Source organism: Tachyglossus aculeatus, chromosome 4 (assembly GCF_015852505.1).
Source record: "Tachyglossus aculeatus isolate mTacAcu1 chromosome 4, mTacAcu1.pri, whole genome shotgun sequence".
In the NCBI taxonomy this organism is placed as follows: Eukaryota; Metazoa; Chordata; class Mammalia; order Monotremata; family Tachyglossidae; genus Tachyglossus; species Tachyglossus aculeatus.
In genome coordinates, this window is record NC_052069.1 from 118,531,991 (window position 1) to 118,553,177 (window position 21,187).

The 21,187-nt window shown below is 41.5% G+C and overlaps 1 protein-coding gene across 3 annotated transcripts in view; it reads left to right on the forward strand.

Annotated features, from left to right (window-relative positions):
- CDK5RAP2 (CDK5 regulatory subunit associated protein 2) overlaps positions 1-21,187 on the forward strand; it is a 135,010-nt gene that overhangs the window by 105,546 nt on the left and 8,277 nt on the right. For 2 of the 3 annotated variants that reach the window (XM_038744556.1, XM_038744558.1), the window contains 10 exons: positions 104-152; positions 2,463-2,614; positions 4,463-4,582; positions 7,474-7,590; positions 9,852-10,041; positions 10,351-10,475; positions 11,295-11,546; positions 14,263-14,343; positions 14,476-14,744; positions 16,311-16,454. In XM_038744556.1, the coding sequence (XP_038600484.1) occupies positions 104-152; positions 2,463-2,614; positions 4,463-4,582; positions 7,474-7,590; positions 9,852-10,041; positions 10,351-10,475; positions 11,295-11,546; positions 14,263-14,343; positions 14,476-14,744; positions 16,311-16,454 (1,499 nt within the window). The remainder of the gene's footprint in view (positions 1-103; positions 153-2,462; positions 2,615-4,462; positions 4,583-7,473; positions 7,591-9,851; positions 10,042-10,350; positions 10,476-11,294; positions 11,547-14,262; positions 14,344-14,475; positions 14,745-16,310; positions 16,455-21,187) is intronic. The other variant, XM_038744557.1, reaches the window with a different exon arrangement.

Sequence of the window (21,187 nt, forward strand, 5' to 3'; positions counted from 1 at the left end):
AGTTTAGCTCACCCTAAAATATATGCATTGGAGACGATTAGGGAACCAGTATGCTTTGAAGGTAAAGCATTTTTCTTTTCTAAATGACATTTTTATTTTTCAGGAGAATCATCTGGCACGCAAGTCAACAAACAAAGTGAATTAACACAGGGGTAAGGAATGTTTCCCTAGGAATCTCATTGCTAGAAAAAGATTGACTCCTTGTTTTTCACCTCTCTGTGAGCCACCACTATCAATCATTATGTAAGCACTTAGTACAGTGCTCTGCACATAGGGTCACCTTATTTCTCTGTGCCTCAGTTACCGCATCTGTAAAATGGGGATTGAGTCTGTGAGCCCCACATGGGACAGGGACTGTGTCCAACCCGATTTGCTTACAATAATAATAATAATAATAGCACTTGTTAAGTGCTTACTATGTGCCAAGCACTGTTCTAAGCGCTGGGGTAGGTACAAAGTTATCAGATTGTCCCATGTGGGGCTCACAGGCTTCATCCCCAAGATGAGGGAACTGAGGCACAGAGAAGTGAAGTGACTTGCCCAAAGTCACACAGCAGACAAGTGGCAGAGGGCTCTTACCACTAAGCCACGCTGACTGTGAGCCCACTGTTGGGTAGGGACTGTCTCTATATGTTGCCAACTTGTACTTCCCAAGCGCTTAGTAAGTGCTCTGCACACAGTAAGCGCTCAATAAATACGATTGATTGCTTCTCAAGCAGCTGCTTGTAACTGCTTTGCTGCTTGTATCTACCCCAGCTCTTAGTACAGTGCTTGGCACTTAGTAAGCGCTTCACAAATACCACAATTATTGTTATTATTATTATAAATAACAATAAATACTATTGGTTGATAAAATCCATTCTTCACATTAGACAAAGTAGAAACTTACAAGTACAAGTTTGGGAACTTTTTTTTTTTTAATGGTATTTGTTAAGCGTTTACTCTGACGAATGTGTCGGCATTCCCAAGCACTTAGTCCAGGGCTCAGCACAGAGCAAGTGCTAAGTAAATACCATTTACTGATTAAAAACTCTTCTAAGCATTAGGGTAGATACAAGTTAATCAGGTTGGACACAGTCCCTGTCCTGCATGGGGCTCACAGTCTAAGAAGGAGGGAGGACAGTTATTTAATCCCCATTTTACAGTTGAGGAAACTGAGGAACAGAGAAGTTAAGTGATTTGCCCAAGATCACCTGCAGGCAATTGGTAAAACTGTGATTAGAACCCAGGTCCTCTGACTCCCGGGCACATGCTCTTTCCCCTAGACCATGCTGCTTTTCTAACAGAGAGGTTAGGAGTAAAACTGAAATTTCAGTAATGGAATCTGGGGCCTCCCATCACTTCTGGCATCGCCTTACAAGAATATGATGGGTAATTTTTGGCCAATTATGCATTTATTCAGATTGCCCGTTTGGCAGATTTAAACTAATGATTTTTTTTTTTTTTAATTCTGAATCCCCAAATTATTTCCTCGGTATTTTTATGAGGAGATTGTGGCTTTGATTACTACATAATTTATCCCATCTATTCCAGTTCCATTTCTATGTTGTGAAATTCCTCCTGCCCTGTCCTTTTGGAAAGATGAAGCAAAACTAGACATTCATTTCATACTTTGAGCCTTCCAGCCTTTTCCTCCATGTTTAATGTGAACTAACCTTGATTAGGTCCTCTAGCCTTTTAAATAGAGGTTCTGTGGCCTAGTGAATAGAGCATGGGCCTGGAGTCAGAAGGACTTGGGTTCTAATCCTGGCTCTACTACATGTCTGTTGTGTGACCTTGAGCAATCTCTTCTCTTCTCTGTGCTTCAGTTCCCTCATCTGCAAAATGGGGATTAAGACTGTGAGCCCCACGTGGGGCAGGAGCTGTGTCCAACATGATCAGCTTGTTTCTATCCCAGTGCTTTGTACAGTTTCTGAAACATAGTAAGCACTTAACAAATGCCATTATTATTATTATTTTTACTATTATTATTAATAATAATAGCAATAACAAATTCCTTAAAAAAAGACTTTTGTCCTTATTTGATCATGCTGCCTGTAGAGGATTATGGTTTGGAATGCACATTTTCTTTAGAAGTGAGGAACTTGTAAGCATCATATCCATGAGAGTGTGACTCAGTTCTCATGAGGCTTTTTCCTGAGATGTTCATCAATACTGAAAGATGAATTGATAGTAACGATACAGTTTTCAGAACAACCTACAGCTTGGCTATGTTTCAGATATTGAATGCTGTCCAGATTCCAACGCAAATGTAAAGTGTGATTTATTCTTTGGGGAGCAGGGAGGAGGAACTAACAATATTGTATGGTATTTAAAAAATGAATTACCTATCATTCCAATATAGAATGCTGCCTAGAATTTTTTTATTTGATTGTGACTTTGGGGAAATAACTACATTGTAATTTTCCTGAAGGAGAGTTCTTGATTTTCTAATGCTTATTTTTATATTTTTAACCAACAAGGGCTGAGAACACTGCTTCAGTGCGCCCAGATCAGTCACCAATGCCCTCGGATTGCGAGATATCAGAAAAGTCGTCCGTCGGATCACCAGAACACAAGCCAGGTGGTGTGGAGATGGAAAAGCTTTCAGTTCTGGCCAGCAATTTTTCTCAAGGTAACTTTGTTCGGTGAAAGTCATGCTAATAGCTGAAATGAATTCTTAAAAATCAGTGCCCCTAGTTAAGATGAAAGAGCAAGATTCTGGAAACCATGTTTAAAGCAGGCAAGGGGGCTCTCCTCAATTTCTGGAGGACCAGAAATTCAACTGGGGCCTATGGAGAACCCATTCCATTTATTTTCCTAAATACCTAGGTCATGCCAGATCTTTTTTCTCTCTTGAAGCAGTGGTGGAAATTACCCACGTTGTAACTTGCTTTCTCATCTGGTAGGTGCTCACTATGGAAAGATGGAGACCTCTTCCTAGTTCTTTGTTCTTGAACATCTTTTAACTACAAATAAATCCTTTAGTTGTCCTTGTCCTCACCTGCCAAGTGGATGTTAAAACTTAGCCCATGCTATCAAGGGGGAAACCATTTTGTGCTGGCTTAGCAGTCCCTAAAACATTTATTTCAGTCAGAATGATTAAAATGTTTTGCCACTGACGTGTCCAAATAAAATGTGTGTTTACTATTGACAGTTTTCCAAACCGTATTTCCAAGCTGATGATTATATGTAAATGGCATCAATGTTGCATCTTCATTTTAAATTACACCATCAGCATTTCAGTTTATAGATTACAGAAGCAAGTTATGGAGGGAAGGTTCACATTTGTCAGAAGATTATTAAAGCAAGAAAGTTTTTTCCTCACCGTATAAAGGCTGGTGTAGGATTTCTTCGAGTCTTTTTAAGGTTGCATAATTAATAAGTGGTGTCTAATTCAACCAGGATCTTTCCCCTAAGCTAAAGCAAGTGGTGATGATAACTCCTAGGGGAAGAGTCAGGTTAACATCTGAAATTGCACATAACATCTACTAAAAATCTATCACCCGCAAAACCAGTGATGTATGACAAGGATAAATCGGCAAATAGGGTAACGGTGATGAGTGCTGATAAGTTCCCGACTCAGGCTGAACTGCAGAGCAGATGGAAAGAAAATTATAGAGCAGCAAAGCAAGAAAACAAAGGTATGGTACTGAGAGCTGTCCTTGATTGCAGGCCGAGGTTCTTATATGTCATGCAAACCTCACCCTTCTATTTTGAGCCAAACTACCCCTTATAGTAGAATTGTTAAAATGAAGATGGGTTGAAGGTCCGGGAATTAAGTCATTTCTTGAACATTCAGAAACGTAGCAAAATCAGTATTTAATTAGGAAAAATGTGTAGCATTGCGCTGCTCTTAAATGAAAGTAATTTTGGAGGAATTAAAACTAGGTCTTAATATTAGTACAATGCTTTAAAACAAACATTAGGAGGACATTCTTAATGTATCCTAATTGATATATTGAATTCATTAGCTGTGCTTCTGGATCCCCATGCTTTGAAAAGTCACTCTAAAATGATACTTATAGAGCGAACACACTTGCTTCCTACCTTTGAAAATTACTAGATCAATAGTAACCCTCTATGATCAACTGATATCTAGCATTTGCAGCTTTAAATGTATTCTCTTCTCTGGCTATAAGGAAGAATTAGAATTAATATTTGATATGTGGGTAGAAGGAAACTGTTAAAATTTGCGTTAAAAATGTGTCGATATAATTTTCCATATGCTTTTAAGTACCTTGGAAGTAGAATGCACCAGAATAAAGACTACCATTAGAGAAGTGAGTCAATGTAAATACGTCAAACTAAGCACTCGACTTATCGGACATAAACAGTCTGAACGCCAGTGGCTGATTGTCTAAAATTATAGGGATATTGTTTGGATTTTCAAGTTCTTGTAGCACTTGATGCGTAGTCCATAAATTATTCAATTTGTTTGGGGACTCAGTCTTTAAATAAAAAATGTCTCTCCTGCTTTTAGACTTACTAATGGAGCATCTGCAAGAAGTTCGAACTTTGCGAAAACGTTTAGAAGAATCCATTAAAACAAATGATAGACTACGGAAGCAGCTTGAACGGCAAGGAACTGAGCTGGAGACAGGTAAGAAAGGAAGAACGTTTTTACAGAGACAATGAAGGTGTCCCACCATATGTAGTATTTTGAATTTCTCTTTCCTGTTTGTTTCAGTCACTGGACAAAGTTGCTTGAGAACAGAAAGTTTAGAGGTAGCTGGCCCTCAATTTTGGTATATGAAGCTCCATTGAACCAGATGGATTCTGTTGGAAAAAATAAACCTAAGCCATTCTTTAGTTATCTTCATATCAGTAGATTGAGGTTTGCAGTGTATTAGCAACATATCGGCAGGCAACGTAACTGCTAATTCTATTGTTTTATACTCTCTCAAGCTCTTGGTACAGTGCTCTACACCCAGTAATCAATAAGTACCACTGCTTGATCAGATGCATATTTTAAGGCTGATTCTAGCTCCCAGTACAAATTGGGATTATACATTTAAGGCAGAAAGAATGATCTCAATAGACTTCTTTTCAAAATTTTCAATGAAGATAAAGAAGATCTTCACCCAAGCTGCCTTAGAGTTGTTCAGAGAACTGTACATTTCCAGCACATACTCTCCCTCTTTGTGCAAAATTCTGTTTTTCCTTTCTACATTTTCCCCTTTGGGTGATTAATTTGTGCCATTAGTCATATCAATCCTGAAAAATAAGTACATGTATGATCCCCTCATTCATTTTCAGTCTTACCAAAATTAGATTCATTACGCTTTACATCATCCCTTATGCTCCAATTAATGGGTTTTTTTTCTCCTTTCTATTAAATGGCCACAAGCTTCGACTGAATAGACAGCTCCTTTTGAGAATAGTGTACCTTGCCGGGAAGGTTTACAAAAGGCATTCATGAAGTATTTACACCGGTGCAAACACATTCTGTTCTCTTTGTAGAGTTTGGCTGTGCAGGAAAGAGTAAGAAGTAAATGTGGATATTCCCACATCGGGAATCAATGTTCAGTGGGTCTCAGGCTCCACAGAGAGCATTGTTGAAGATCAGTTCTAGCTTTGTAAAGGCAGAGTAGTAAATACTTGTTGGTATAGTCTTTCACTGCTTATGTTCATTTTCCTTCATTTGATTTATCACCATTAGTGATGAAGTTTGGGGGAAGGGTTGAACCAAAGAGGTGTTTGATGTCTATGAAAATTCCCTGACCTTGAATGTCAGTTATATAGCTGTAGCTATGGGTCAGATTGAATTGTATGAAGCTCTTTGGTATAATAGGCAAAAGTTCCCTGGAGATGACTGTTTCAGCCTTCTTGGATTCTCACTGGAATTTTTTTGTTTTCTTTGTGTTACCCAGTGATTCCTCTTTTAGTGAGAGCATTTGCATGCTTACCAGTGAGCTTAAAATATGGCTGTAGGATAATCCTCCCCAGCTAGACTTAAAATGGTGGCGACAGAGTTTATGAATGTGAGTTTGTCTAGCTCACATTATGCAGACTGTAATTTGTATTCAAGAAAGACTCGACTGATTGGGAGATTTTATCAGAGTGTGAGTGAGCCTGAGAAGACTGAGGCACAACTGACAGTCCTTTCCATAGTGCACACACCTAAAGACAGTCCTTTGTGCCACATACACCTTTCACACCAAAGAAATCACTAATGTGGGTTTAAAAATAACACATCCATCAAGAATATAATGCACTAGAAATGTCAGTGCATTTTTAATTTAAATTAATGACTCAGCTTTGATACTGCCTTCAGGATTAGATGTCGCTAGAAATTCATCCTTTTACATTTGAGACTAGGTTCTGCCTCTGAAAGGCACACTGACTGAGTTACAGTCAAGTAATTCTAAGTATAGTCAAAAACCCTTAGCCACTGCCTCTTGACCTGGAGGGCAGGCAGTATATTTGATGGGTGGGATGGGAGGAAAGGAAGAAAGCTCCAAGCCTAGCCCCTTGGCATCATCTTAGATTCTGAAATCTCAGTTAATTCACATATTTGGGCTCTTAATACATAGGTGTTAAATTCATTTCGGCCAGGGAATCTGCTAATTCTGTTGTAGTCTCCCAAGTGTTTAGTACATTGCTCTGCACATACTAAATGCTCAAAAAATGCCATTGATTATTTAGGCCAGGCTGAAAATAGTTGGCAGATTAGCTCAGGTGGTGTCCAGTGTGGATTGAAAAGGTCTGCTTCATGTAGGATTTGGAAGGATGGGAGTATTTAGAGAGGAGGTATCTAACTGAACACTTAGCTGTGTAGAAGCGTTATTCTGAAAACACAGTGGTTCCTGTCCCTAGTGAATGAGTTTACAGTAAACCATTTTCGTACTAATTAGAGATCCAGTGGAGCTTATTTGAGCTGCTGACATTGACAGCCACACTACTGTCTTGTGTTCTAACCCATAGGAAACTTAGGGCACTTTGGAAACTGAAACGAACCTCCAGGTTAGACTGACATTGCATTAGGCCCAGGTAGAAGATGCTGTTTAGCAATGTATTCACCCATATAGGAAGCTGGCCAAACCTAACTTAATATATGCGATTCAGTCAGTGCCGAGGTTGACTTAGTGTGCAGACCATCTTAAGCAAGCAAGCTTGACTGGAGTTTAGTAAGTGATAATCAGGGGGACAGAATATCCAATCAATAGTATTCCAAGTGCCCCAATAATTGGAGTTTGTCCGGCAAGATTGTAGCTGTGTGGATGGCCATGTAGCCACTTAAACCTTCCTAGCTACCTCAGACAACTCAGCAGTGTCAGCACAAAAAAATGGTAGAGCTTGTATCATTAGTCTGGTTGAGGTTTACCTGACTTGCTCTTCACTCTGCAGTGATGATAACCTTCAGAGAACATAGAGGATAAATATCTTTCATAACATGTTTTCCTGCATTGTTCAAATTGTTCTTGTCTAGAAAGTTTAATCTTTACTGACCTAGAGATGATTCATAAATCACAGTTATGTATATATTTATAGGATCTGCAAACATTTTTATCCATGGCTCTGAGCAACATAATTCCCTGACTTCTGAAATTCATTTCCTGAGGAAGCAGAACCAAGCCCTCAATGTAATGCTTGCAAAAGGATCTCGAGGTAAAATGAAGTTTTGTTTTGAAGGAGCAGTTTGAAATCTCAGGTCAGAAAGTCTCAAACTCCCTAGGTTGTTTATTTGAAGTCAGAAAGTGCAAATGTGCTAGCAAGTGGTTTTTTTTTAGAAAACTTGCCTGTATATACCTTCCTAAACTGGATTTGCTTCCTGATCCTTTGCGCCACCCACTCCTAGCTAAATTAAGGCTGAGCCCCCAGATAGATATATTCCACAGGGGAGGATATATCTATGAAAGAGTGGTACGCCAGACCACTGAGATTTTCCCTAAACTGGAAGATTTTTAGTCTTGTTCACATTAATAGGTTAATTTGTTGCCTCACCTTGACATCATTACATTTCATGTCTGTCTAGTCTCACCACTGTTGGGGCAATTGTTAAGTCAGTCCAAGGCGCCAGCAAAGATCCAGTACAAACCCATAATTTTTTTTTAATGGTATTGGTTAAGCGCTTACTATGTGTCAAGCATTGGGGTAGATGCAAGCTTATCAGGCAGCACACAGTCTGTGTCCCACCTGGGCCTGGATTAGAACCCAGATCCTTCTTACTCCCAGGTCTGAGATCTTTCCACTAGGCCATGCTGCTTCCCAGCCTGTGATCTCGGGCAAGTCGCCTTGCTCTCTGGGCTTCAGTTTTCTCATCTTTAAAATTGGGGATGAAATACCTGTTCTCTCTCCTACTTGGACTGTGAGCCCCAAGTGAGACAAGGACTATCTTGAACTGTGTACCTAACAAGTACCACAATTATTATTATTGTTAATCAGTGATATAAACTTGAGGAAATAGTGTTATGTTGCCCAACCTTTGGAGTGGGTGGACTGTTAAGCTGAAAGTCTGTAGTAATAATAGCAGTGGACCTAGTGAGCATGGATTTTTTTAGACTGTGAGCCCACTGTTGGATAGGGACTGTCTCTATATGTTGCCAATTTGTACTTCCCAAGCGCTTAGTACAGTGCTCTGCACATAGTAAGTGCTCAATAAATGCTATTGATGATGATGATGATTTCAGAGGGCCAATTAACTAGAGATAGGAATTTGCTAGGGGATAGAGGAATTCTCTCCCGGTCTGAAAGAGCTCCTGCCCATCCAACCAGGAGCAGTTTATTTTTCTTGTTGGAAGGATCAGCCCCAGGAAGGGTGAAGGCCCTCTCAAAATGGGAATCGAGGAAATCCAGGTAGGGAGCTTTCATAATAACTGTGGCATTTGTTAAGCGCTTACCTTGTGTTGAGCATTACACCAAGCGTTGGGATAGAGACAAGATATTCAGGTCAGACACAGCCCCAGTCCCACACAGGGCTGACAATCTAAGTAGGAGGGAGAACTGGTATTGAATCAAGAATCAGTGTGCCTAGTGGATAGAGCACACGTCTGGGAGTTGGCAGGACCTGGGTTCTAATTTCAGCTCCGCCCTTCGTCTGCTGTGTATGACCTTGGGCCTGCCACATAACCTCTCTGTTGCCTTAGTTACCTCACCTGTAAAATGGGAATTAAGACTGCGGTGTCCATACTGATTAGCTTGTATTTACCCCAGCATTTAGTACAGTGCTTGACACACAGTAAGAACTTAACAAATACTATTAAAAAAACCAAGAATCCCTATTTTGCACATGAGGTAACTGAGGCTGAGAGAAGCTGACTTGTCCAAACTCACACAGCAAGTATGTGGCAGAACCAGGATTAGAACCCAGGTCCTCTGACTCCCAGGGCCATGCTCTTTCTATACTGCTCCTACTGTAAATTTTTAGCTTTTACTATACATTTCCATTTTTATAGCCTGTGCCTTATCAGAGATGAGGGTCCTACAGGCTGAGAGACTAGAGGCCTCAGCAAAAGGCACGTGTGACATTTCCCAGTATAAACGTGGATGAGGGAAGGATAGAGCCTCTCAAAACCCCACATGCCATACCGGTTCCTATTAACTCAGCTTTATCACACATTACGTTCCTTCTAAGTTTCTCCCCATCATTTGCTTTGAGAAGGCAAAGTAACTAGATTTGCACGGCTCATTATTTAATAGAGAATTAAAAAGACCAATTCATTCCGGTGAAGTTTAATCTGTATTCTGGATTCTGACAGATCTATCTGCCCGAAATGCACAAGATAATTGGAATACTAAAATCATAAAAGCCAGATTAAATCTTTTTTCTATTTTTACTCTCCCAGTACTTAATTTGAAGAGCTGTATTTGGGTAAGATGGTTTAAGAACAAATGGTTCCCATTACAAACAGCATTGCTCCTGTTTTCAGATAAACAAAAGGAAAATGAAAAATTACGAGAATCGCTCTCCAAGAAGGATGTGATCATTGAGCACCTTCACAGGGATTATGAATGTGTGAAGAAAGAAAATGAAAGGTTGCAGAAACAAGTCAGCGAGAAGGAGAAAGACAACAGGCTTCTGACTCATGAGATTTACAGCAATCGTAACGAATTAAATAGGTATTGATCGGGGCTCCATTTAAACTTTCATTTCCGATATCTGAGGGGTAAATAAGTCAGCTTTGTATGCATGTTTTTCGCCAGCCTTGTTAACATTCAGGAAAGCTGTTTAATTCTGAAGAGGCCAGACCCTGCCCTTGGTTATATATGAATATAGCCCCCACCCAAGCCAGTGGGGGAATTTCAGACCTGTGTCTAAAAGCAGAATCAGTCCTGTGAAATATAAATAGATTTGTGTGTATTTTACACTCCAATTGTTTGAATAAACCAAATTTAACCTTTAACTCCCACCACGATGGGATTTTGCAGGTTGCAGACGGAAATGAATGTAAAGCAACAGCAACTATCCGCGAATGACAAATTACTGCAGTCGCTAAGAGTTGAACTCAAGGTGTATGAAAAGTTGGATGAAGCGAGCAGAAGACAGATAGGTAGAAAATATGCAATCATGTCTGTTCTTTTGATTCATCCAGCCACAGCATCTTGAGCTGTGATCTCATCAGATCTTAAATTAAACTCGGCCACAACTAATCAGTAGAAGAATGAGAGACCTTAGAGCGGGGGAACAGCATCAGCACCCTTTGACATGAACCGCACAGTAGCCAAACCCTAAAGATTTCTTCTTTCTTTCCCTTAATATGGCACAAAGACAATTTTTTAGTTTTTAAAATAATTCTTTTTTTTTTTTTTTTTTTAACTTTTCTCCTCTCCACTTGCCTCTTCTGGACAGAGGCTTCATGTGCCTGAGCTAAAGGCACATTTTCCAGGCCCAAATCCCTAAAATTCAGTCTGGAGTTTGTTGAATAATTGTCCCCAGACCTGCCTTCTTGCTGGTAGTTTTTTCTAGAGATGGGTGATTGCACAATTCCCAAAGTTAACAGTTCCTTGACCTCCCCTCTATTTATGCCTGGAAATGGAGTGTGCATCCCTAAAAACAACCCCTTTTTAAATTCTAGACCAGAGAGATTGTATTACGACTTGATATAATTTTTGATTTTGCTATGCAATTTGCTAGCTTTTATGGTCAGAAGTGAAAATTAATTTCCAGCTCTAATTCAACTTGTGAAGAAACCACAATTAAATCTGCCAGTGTTTTTGTTTTTCAGTTAAACCCTTATTTTAAATTCTTTGTAGCCTAGTCCTAATGGGAGGGAAATATAAGAGTTATTTGTTTAATAAACATTCAGTGGTGTTTTTGATGGGTAATGATTTGTCAGTGCTGTTAAAACGGGCTTCTTTTTAAAATGCCACAGATCCTAGGCAAGCAGCTGCAGCTGAAGAATGCAGAAAGGATCAAAATAATCTGCTTGACTTAGCCGAACTTCTGACAGAGATACAGAGCTTGCGGGTGCAACTTGAAAGAAGCATAGAAACCAACAATGCCTTACGAAGAAAATTAGAGGAGCAGCTTTCCAAAGGAGAGAGAGAATTAGAGGGATCGGTGCAGACTTTGAACATCAACCACCTTTCGAAACAAGAATGGCAGCATTGTACAGGAAATAATGGTACCGCATTTGCTTCCTAACAATCCCTCTCCCTAATTCTAGCTTTGAAGTGTGTGTTTCGAGCGTGAGCAGATGCAGGAAAGCACTCCCGGGTACAGAAATAACTCAAGGTAGGAGGAATAGAGAGCCTGATTCTGGGGGGTGGAGATGGGGGTTGGTGCTGCTAGGCCTGTGCAACCTTGGCCCTCTTCTGGTTCTGACCCTAGATGCCAGCAGGCCAAGCCTGGGGAATTGGGTAGAGGTAGCAGCATGTCTTAATAGATAGAGCATGGCCCTAGGAGTCAGAAGGACCTGAGTTCTAATCCTGTCTCTGCCACATGTCTGCTGTGACCTTGGGCAAGTCACCTAACTTCTCTGTGCCTCAGCTACCTCAGCTGTAAAATGGAGATGAGTGTGAGCCTCATATGGGACAAGTACTGTGTCCAACTTAACTTGTATCATCCCTAGCACTTAGAACAGTGCTTGGCACGTAGTAAGCACTTAAGTAGCACTTTTATTTTTATCATTAATAATATAATAATTGTCATTCCAGACTCTGGTCTGGAAAGCTGTTGTGGGCAGGGAACAGGTCTACCAACTCCGTTGTACTCTCCCAAGTGCTCAGTCCAGTGGTCTGCACATAGTAAGTGCTCAATAAATACCATTGATTGATTGACAGGGCTTGGGGCCTAGCTCTGGGTCTTCATTCTGGGCAGTGTTAAATGGCTCTTTCTCTCTAAATGTACTTGGGAAACCCTGTGGTTTTTCCCACTCCTGTACAGCCTGGGTTAGCGGAACGCTGAATGTAGCTCATTATAGGCAGGGGATTTATCTGCTAATTCTGTTGTATTGTACTCTTCCAAGTACTTAGTTCAGTGCTCAGCACATAGTAAGCATTCAGTAAATACCATTGATGGATTTATTGATGAAATTGCATTCAATTAAGTACAAGATTTGATGGAATGAAGAGTTACTTCTGATCAAAGTGTCAGTCCAGCACAAAGATTGCTGTCTAGAAAGGCATCTCTCCTTTCCCTGAGGTTCAGAATGGTTCTATTAGTTTGGTTCCCAAGTCAAACGTACACTTTGGGGCTTCATAGTCAATCAGTGGGATTTATTGAGTGTTTTCTGTGTGCAGAGCACTAAATGCTGAGGAGTGTACAGTACTTCAGAGTTGGTAGGCAGGTCCCCTGCCCACAAGAAGCTTACAGCATAGATGGGGAGACAGGCATTAAAATACATTACGGATATGGACGTATCGTCTCCAACTACTCTCAAGGGACAAAAATGTGGGGCCCCTGATTCAAACTACATTAGCTTTCCTACAACATTTGGTGAACCAGGGGCTATTTATTCAAACATTGGTATATCAAGGGCAACATTTGCTACAGTGGCATCTGCATTTCTCTAGAACAATCAACAAATGCACTGGGTAATCCACTTCTAGCTATACATATATCCTTGAGGCGTATTTCATCTTTATTTGCATCACTGTCAGACAGTAATGTTGTGCCCAATTGAGTTTGAGGGAAGTTTAGTAATCTGTTCAGTCCCTGCGTATGAAATGCACATAGCTTTTTGGATTTCTCAATAACCATCGCAAACTTCAGATTTATGTGTCACTTTATCATTTTGTTTGACACGCAGGTCCAAAATGGATAAAAGCAGGGCTCCTCACGCTCTAATTCCCCTTGTGGTTGATCGCAGGTTCCTGGCCTTCTCTACCTTTATCTTCCTGCTAGGTGCAGTTTTTTGCTTTAAAAACCCACCTATTTGTTTAGCTACTTCATCATTAACCCCAGGTGCCTTAATAGAGCACCAACCAGCTCTCATCCAGGGGGTGTCTTCCCCTGAAGCCTATAATTCTTACCCCACATTGTGCTTCCAACTCCAGCACTGCTGCAGAACGGAAACGTTTCTCTCTCTTTCAAGCTTCCCCTGGTACACTAGTCTAGGATTTAGTGATAGCTCTTGCTGGAAAAACCCTCAAGTAAACCCTCAAGAAAAACCCTCACCCTCAAGTACAGTGCATATTGTGTACGAGCAGGTGAAGAGTTAAAATTGCACTAGAGTTGAAAAGCAATCTTTAGGTTTAAAATTACAGTCAAATAATACAAAAGCCATCTTACAGTCGGTGGTCAAGGGTGTCCAACTCTAGGGGTCCCGCTTTTTAGCAGTCAGTCGAACAGAGGCTCTCTGTGGACACGGTGGCCCTCGAATGGTACCTAGGAGGGGGTCCATGGGGAAGAGAGTGAGGGTGGGGGAGAATTAGCAGGAGAACCAGGAATGACCAGTCAGCCTCGCAGCTCCTCAGTAGGAGTTAGGACTAGAAAGAAACACAGCTAGGAGAGCGGTTAGTTGTAGTGATTTCCTTCACTGACTGCCTCCAAATCACCTATGCAAAACTGGGGCAGCTGCAGCGTAGGAAAATAGGGTTGTCAGCCAGCAGTGATTTCCCCTTAAATATAAAACTGCAAAAAAACATGTTAAATTGTCTCGTTTTTAAAAGTTCAAATTTAAAGGCCACTGGCTGCCCGTGCTTTCTCTGCAGCTGCTTTTTGTGTTCCTTCCAAAGCAAGCACCCTTCTTAATGGTTTAGCCGCCTGTAATGTTGAAGTCTTAGCTGGGAGAGGTAACTTAATTTTAGTCAAGGTGGATTTCCCCCTCCACCAGACGTCTTTTCCAAATCTTTGAACACATACGCCTCAACTGTGTTCTCTCTCTCCCTTCCCACCAGCTGGAAATGAGCTCTCCCTCGAAGAAGGCAAGAGTAAGTTTGAGATGCCGAATCCTGGCCTACCAACCCCACCAAAATCAGGTACCTACGCGGACAAGAATCCATTCAATAAGTGTATTCTCTAACCCATATCTGCTCTCTGAGATGAAACAGGTAAACCGAGGGAAAGAATGTGACCTTTAAGAAGTAAGACTCCTACCTCCTATTTTCCAGCTTCAGAGACACCCCTGGCCTCAGTGGAGGATTTAGACAGCTCTTCATGCTGTAGCAGCGGATCTGCTTCAAGCTCCCCGTGCACCCCGCCACGCCTGGTCCCCGGCCACCGCATGTGGGCAAACAAGAACGGACGCCATATCCTTGGATTGATTGAGGATTATAATGCTTTGCGCAAGCAGATCTCCGAAGGGCAGAAGCAGTTATCTGAAATGGAAACTCGTCTTCTGGGCATCACTGGCCTGAAAAACCAAGAAACTGGATTCAAGGTAAACAAGCTTGGGCTAGGATTAAATATTTACAAATTGGGTGTCGCTGCATCAGACATGGTAGCAGCTGGCATTTGAGGCAAGTTTTCATTCTTCATGGGAGTATGTTTCTAAGAAATAGGTACTTTTAGTGGGTTTTTTTCTTGTCATCACTTAGTTATTTTAATCCTGGATTAGCGAATTTAGGAAGCCCGCTCCTTCTAGACCATTCTAGACATCGTCATTACTGTTTGGCGGTTTTAACGTCACCTGTGTTTCAGAGAAGCAGGTTCGGTTTGCTTCACACACACTCAGGCCTACAGCTTGCACTGGAGACAGCCGCCCATCATTTACAATGAAGTGTCCTTTAGTCAGTGGTGTGGCCCTGGGGCAGTTAGAACCCATTCCACACCTTCATGCTCTTCCAGGGGAGCAGAGGAGGCTCTGATAGATAAAGATTAATTTTAGCCTGTCTGTTTAGCAAGAGGAGGTTGGGCAGGAGGGGAGATTAGAACTCTTTGTCCTCAGGTTTTCAGTCTGACTCAGGCTGAAGCTGGCTGGTAGAAGACAGTGTGGCAGATTTTGAACGTGGGATAATATATTATGAAAACCAGCGTCTCAGCCCTATTCATGTGCTTTCACTCCCAAATCTGACTTGGCTGCCAGCTAGAGAAGCTCTCCAAAGTATCGTGAATTTTCCCATAACCCAGTTAAGATCCCGATAGCATCTTCAGAACTAATCATCTGGCAAGGTTTGCCTTGTTTTGTCATGTAAAGATAAAAGCAACAAGGTGCCCAATTTGCCGCCTACCCTCAAGCCTTACATCTCCCAAGTTTCAAACGACTTAGCAAATTGGATGTTTTCAAATGACAGGAGGCTTCTTTTAGATGATAATGTTAAGCAAACATTCAAACCAGATGGGTGGGGAAGAGGATATGTGTGTGTGTGTGTGTGTGTGTGTGTGTGTGTGTGTGTGTGTGTGTGTGTGTGTGTGTGTGTGTGTGTGTGTGTTGTGGGGTGAACATAGGTGGTGATCTTACCCCATCATTTCTGCATTTCATTTCCCCCAGGGATTTTGTGCCTCCTCCCTCATTTTCATGTTTATTCAGTTTCTCCAGTTTGTTTTTTTCATTTGTCAGCCCAGGAAAATGTTTTATAGGGTCAATTTTATAGTCATTTTATCATTAAATAGAGCAGTTTAAAAGGGTCTGCTAAAGGAAGAAACATCTATATTGTTTAAATTGATGTCTGGAGTCATTTGACTTTCAAATGGCCAAGGCATGAAATGCAAATAAGGAAGGCAAAAACTTGCCAAGCATTTTCCACGTGTCCTAGAAAATACAGTAAATGCAACCTATTATCAATCACCATTATTGATTAGGTTTAAATCCCTCCAAATTATTGTATAATATATAATTTAACAGTCTTAGATACCAATAAATTAGCCTAGCGTCTCCTGGCACCATACCCTTGTTCATCATATTAAGCCTGAATATCATAGCATGAGGATTTATACCACTAATTAAAGCTTACATTTTCATAATCTTTTGCAGACAAAATAACATGTTTCTAATCCTCCTATGTAGGTTCCAGACCAGGCATCGCTGAATAGCTTTTCTGCCAGCGTTAACACAGCACAGCAGATATTAGAAGAGGCAGCTCGTTTATTGAAGCTTCTCTGGAGGGTTTCACTTCCCATAAACGGCCAGTGTACTCTTCCCTCTAATCAGGTATGCTATTTCATGCAGCGAAATAGACATTAATTTTTAAAAGGAAAGCATCTTTCCAGACACAAGTTGGTCACCTGTGAAACACTAGGGGATTGAATCCTCTGTTCAGGTTCCAGAGTCTTCAGTCAGCATTTCTTCATTGATTGTGTGTGCGAAGCAGATAAGGCAAAATTCCCAGTGCTGCTGGCAGGGGGAGAGTCCCATCCCACAGGCAGGGCCCGGAAAATAAGCATGCACTGGCCTGAAATAAAATAGAGTTTACGAATTAAACGTGTGCAGCTGCCCAAAACCCCATTGGTCAGTTCTGCCTGCCTTTAGGGACAAACGAAGTAATGCAAAGACCTGCAAATGCGCCCTAAAAGCTGATTTTTCTGAACAGTATTTATTAAGCCTTCATTTGTACTGTGCTAGGCGCTACTTGAAGCATTAGACCAACTGTTTTCTAAGAGCTTGCCATTTCCAATGGCCAAAAGCGGCTCCAGGCATTCACGTGATGAATGCCATAGCCTATTTTACCTTGGTACACAATCAATCGTATTTATTGAGCGCTTACTGTGTGCAGAGCACTGTACTAAGCGCTTCGGAAGTACAAGTTGGCAACATATAGAGACAGTCCCTACCCAACAGTGGGCTCACAGTCTAGTCCCCTTCTAGACTGTGAGTCCCCTTCTAGACTGTGAGCCCACTGTTGGGTAGGGACTGTCTCTATACGTTGCCAACTTGTACTACCCAAGCGTTTAGTACAGTGCTCTGCACACAGTAAGTGCTCAATAAATACAATTGATTGATTGAAATAAAACATTTGCACATTTTAGTATTCATATTTTTGACATCTGTGTGGTGTTTGCGAGAATCAAAGGGCAATCAGCTCTGTTCCAGTCTTCTCTCATGTCATAAATTCTAAAGTCTCCAGTGGTATGAATCAATCAATCAGTGGTAATTTTTGAGCACTTAATGTGTCCTGAGCACCTGGGAGAATAGGCTTAAGTAGAAGTTCAGTGTCAGTCAGATGAATTCAGTGACATGATGCCTGAGTTAACTCAGCTGCCATGTGAACATTATGGGTGGAACACTTCCCCTCTCCATTATCAGTTAATATTGACCAGAGACAGCTAGGCACTGTTTGAAGACATAGGCCCAGTCATCTTAAGAAGCTGTTTGGAAAGTGTTTGAGAATTATCTACTCACCCAATCAGAACAACAACAACAAAAAACCTTAACTAGAAGGAGGTTTGGATTTTCAGCTCTGTTAATCAGGGCAGGTTTCTTGGAAGGGATTATTTAAAGTGGTCCTGGGAGGAAGAAGTTGTATTCCCCCTTGTCTGAGATACTTCCTTATAATTCATTTCTGCTATAATTTGTGTTTTCCGTGCACAATTTGGATAGAACACAAAGGAAGAATTAGGGAACATTGTTCCCACAACACAATTGGGTATAATACAATCTATAAACTGGCACAAGCAGACGCAGTATATGAAGAAATGGTTGTGTGCAAGGCGCAAGTCAAGGCAGTGATGTTTTGAGGCTTGCCAGCCTCTGCCCTGTGGCAGTGTACCCTACAGGACTATGTTTTGAAATTTACAGTATTTAATACATAAAAATATCAAAGAGTAGCAAGGATGTTGGGCCTTCTGCTAGAGCTGGACATGACAATAATATAGGGATTGGAATAGAAAAAACTCCATCATGGTGAACTCTTACAACCACCTATTAATTTCAGTCAAATCAGCCGTTACTGTAATACAATTTTCCTGTAAAACAAGGTTTGTCAAGAACACAGTTAACATGCTGCAGCAGTATTTTTTGCATTTACCCATTTATTCCATTTTTCCATACTCTACTACCACCAACTGTATATTTTCCTTGCTGCTCCCTCTGAATGTACACATATATAGTTTCCCAGTCGGCCAGTAGTATATATCGAACCCCTACTCTGTGCAGAGCACTGCCCTAAGCGCAGGATATAGTGATGATAGGCTGAATGTGAGTGATTCAGAGATGGATGTGGGAGGGAAGGAGTTCAGTTTTAATTATTGTTATGGTATATATTAAGCGCTTACAATGTGCCAGACACTGTACGAAGCGCTGGGGTAGATACAAGCAAATTGGGTTGGGCACAGTCTCTGTCCCATGTGGGACTCAAAATCTCAATCCCTATTTTACAGGGGAGGTAATGGTCACAGAGAAGTAAAGCAACTTACCCAAGGTCACATAGCAGACAAGTGGCAGAGTCAGGATTAGAACCCATGACCTTCTGACTCCCAAGCTCATGCTTTATCTGCTACGCCATGAGAAGATGTCCTGGAAGTAAGAGGTCAAGGCTAGTGAGATAGTTAGGAATCATCTGCATAGACATAGCGCCTGAAACCATAAGAGTGAGTAAGGAGCTGGCAATCTAGAGGGAAGACAAGCACTTAAATAAAAGGCAAAGACAAGGAAGTAATGGAGTATGTAAGATAATGATAATAATAATAATGATGGCATTTGTTAAGTGCTTACTATGTGCAAAGCACTGTTCTAAGCTCTGGGGTAGTACAAGGTAATCAGGGTGTCCCACATAGTGCTCACAGACTTCATCCCCATTTTACAGATGAGGGAACTGAGGCCCAGAGAAGTTAAGTGACTTGCCCAAAGTCACACAGCTGACAGGTGGCAGGATCAGGATTAGAACCCACGACCTCTGACTTCCAAGCCCGGGCTCTTTCCACTAAGCCACGCTGCTTCCCAGATCTGTACGTTAGTGCTCTGGGGATGCAGAACATAGGGGATGAGAGGCAGAAGTGGAGCTGGCGGGAGAAATTGTGTTGCTGAAACCAAGTTTTGATAGCTTTTCCAGGAGAGAGGGGTGGTCCACAGTGTCAAAGGCAGCCAAGAGATCAAGGATGACTAGGATGGAGTTGTACCAATTGGATTTGGCAAGGAGGAAGTCAGTGAAATCATGGTCGTAGTGGAGTGAAGGGGGGCAGAAACCAGATTGTAGTGGGTTGAGCAGAAGAAGTAAAGGCACCAATTGTATGCAGACTGTTCAGGGAGTTTGGGCATGCATGGAAGCACAGCGATGGTGGGATAGCTGGAGGATCCAGGGAAGGCTAACACTATCCCTAATTAGATTGTAGTGGGTTGGGGATAGAAAGTACAGGCACCAGGTGTAAACAACCTGTTTGAGGGGTTTGGGAAGGGCATGGGAGCTGGAGGATCCAAAGAAGTCATTTTAAGTAAAGGGAAGAGTTAAGCTTGTTTTCAGAGAGCAGATAAAATGAGCCCATTTTTGGGTAGGGACCATATTTATATGTTGCCGACTTGTACTTCCCAGGCACTTAGTACAGTACTCTGCACACAATAAGCACTCAGTAAATACGATTGAATGGTTAGGGGAAGGGAGAGGGTCAGGGACATAGGTAGAAAGAGTAGATTTTGAAAGCAGATGGGAGATCATGAGAGACGGGTGGGAAAGATGAGGGAGTTGGAGGTGACTTTGGAGAACTCACACCTGAGATTGTAATGATAATTCCTCCTTGTATTCACTAAAGACTACTGCGTGAATGAATGTAGTTACAAGGTCTTCTCCCAAACCAGTATAGACAGAGGGAAATTTAAATGACATTTTAATAACATTAGGGCTAGCTGACAACCATTTAGATCTGTCCTTCAGCTCTTATAAAATGTAGCAAAGGAAACTGCGAGTGATTCAGTACATTCCAAGTCAAGAATGATATTGTGCTTTAGTCCTTTGTTGGTTTCAGAAGCTCAAGATGAGGAATATAATTCTCTGAACTGAGAAGCGGCGTGGCGTAGTGGATAGAGCACAGGCCTGGGTGGTCAGAGGACCTGGGTTCTAATGCCAGCTCTGCCACTTGTCTGCTGTGTGACCTTGGGGAAGTTACTTCACTTCTTGTGCTTAATTTAACCTCATCTGTACAATGGAGATTAAGACTGGGAACCCCCTTTGGAATATGGACTGTGTCCAACCTGATTACCTTGGATCTACCCCAGTGCTTAATCCTGTGCCTAGCAAACAGTAAATGCTTAACAAATATGATAAAAAAACATTACGATCACATGTAAATCTTTTTCGTCTAACAGTCAAATAATGTACCTAGACCCTGGGGGGGCCAGCCAGACAACCACCAGAAAGTGAATAGGAGCATGTGAGCCCCAGGCTCACCTCAAAATATAAAGAATTTCACCTCCATTTTTTTCCAAAGGGCTGGACAGTTCCTCAGGACACTTGTTGTAAGGCACGGCAGCCACCAATGTAGGCTTTAAAATGTCGTGAGATCCTTTCTGGTTTCTTCTGACTGTCCAGTGCCTAAGGCAATCAACTTGAAGATTTTGGACTCTGAGGAAGCAAAAACCCAACCCATTTTTTAAGGCTTTATAGTGTTTTCAAAAACTCAGGAAGTGTGACTTTAAATAGAAACCGTGTAAGCCATTTCTAAAATAGTCCCAAACCATGAGGATGGAAGTAAGCCCAGAGATTGCCCACCCAGCCTGCTTCTGCTGAGAACTGAATCCAAGCCGGTGGTTTTTGAAAAATGCCTTACTGGGGCTGCCTGCACGTTTCTAAAATTAGGCTAATAATGATAAAATATTTCAAGTTGAAGGTATACAAACTTAAGTTCCACAAACATGACGTTTTCAAAGCGAACTACATTACTTTGATTCCCAGAGGAGTCTCTCTCCTCTTCCTAAAGTTCTCTGGCAAAGGCACGACTGCATCCTCTCCAGTCTCC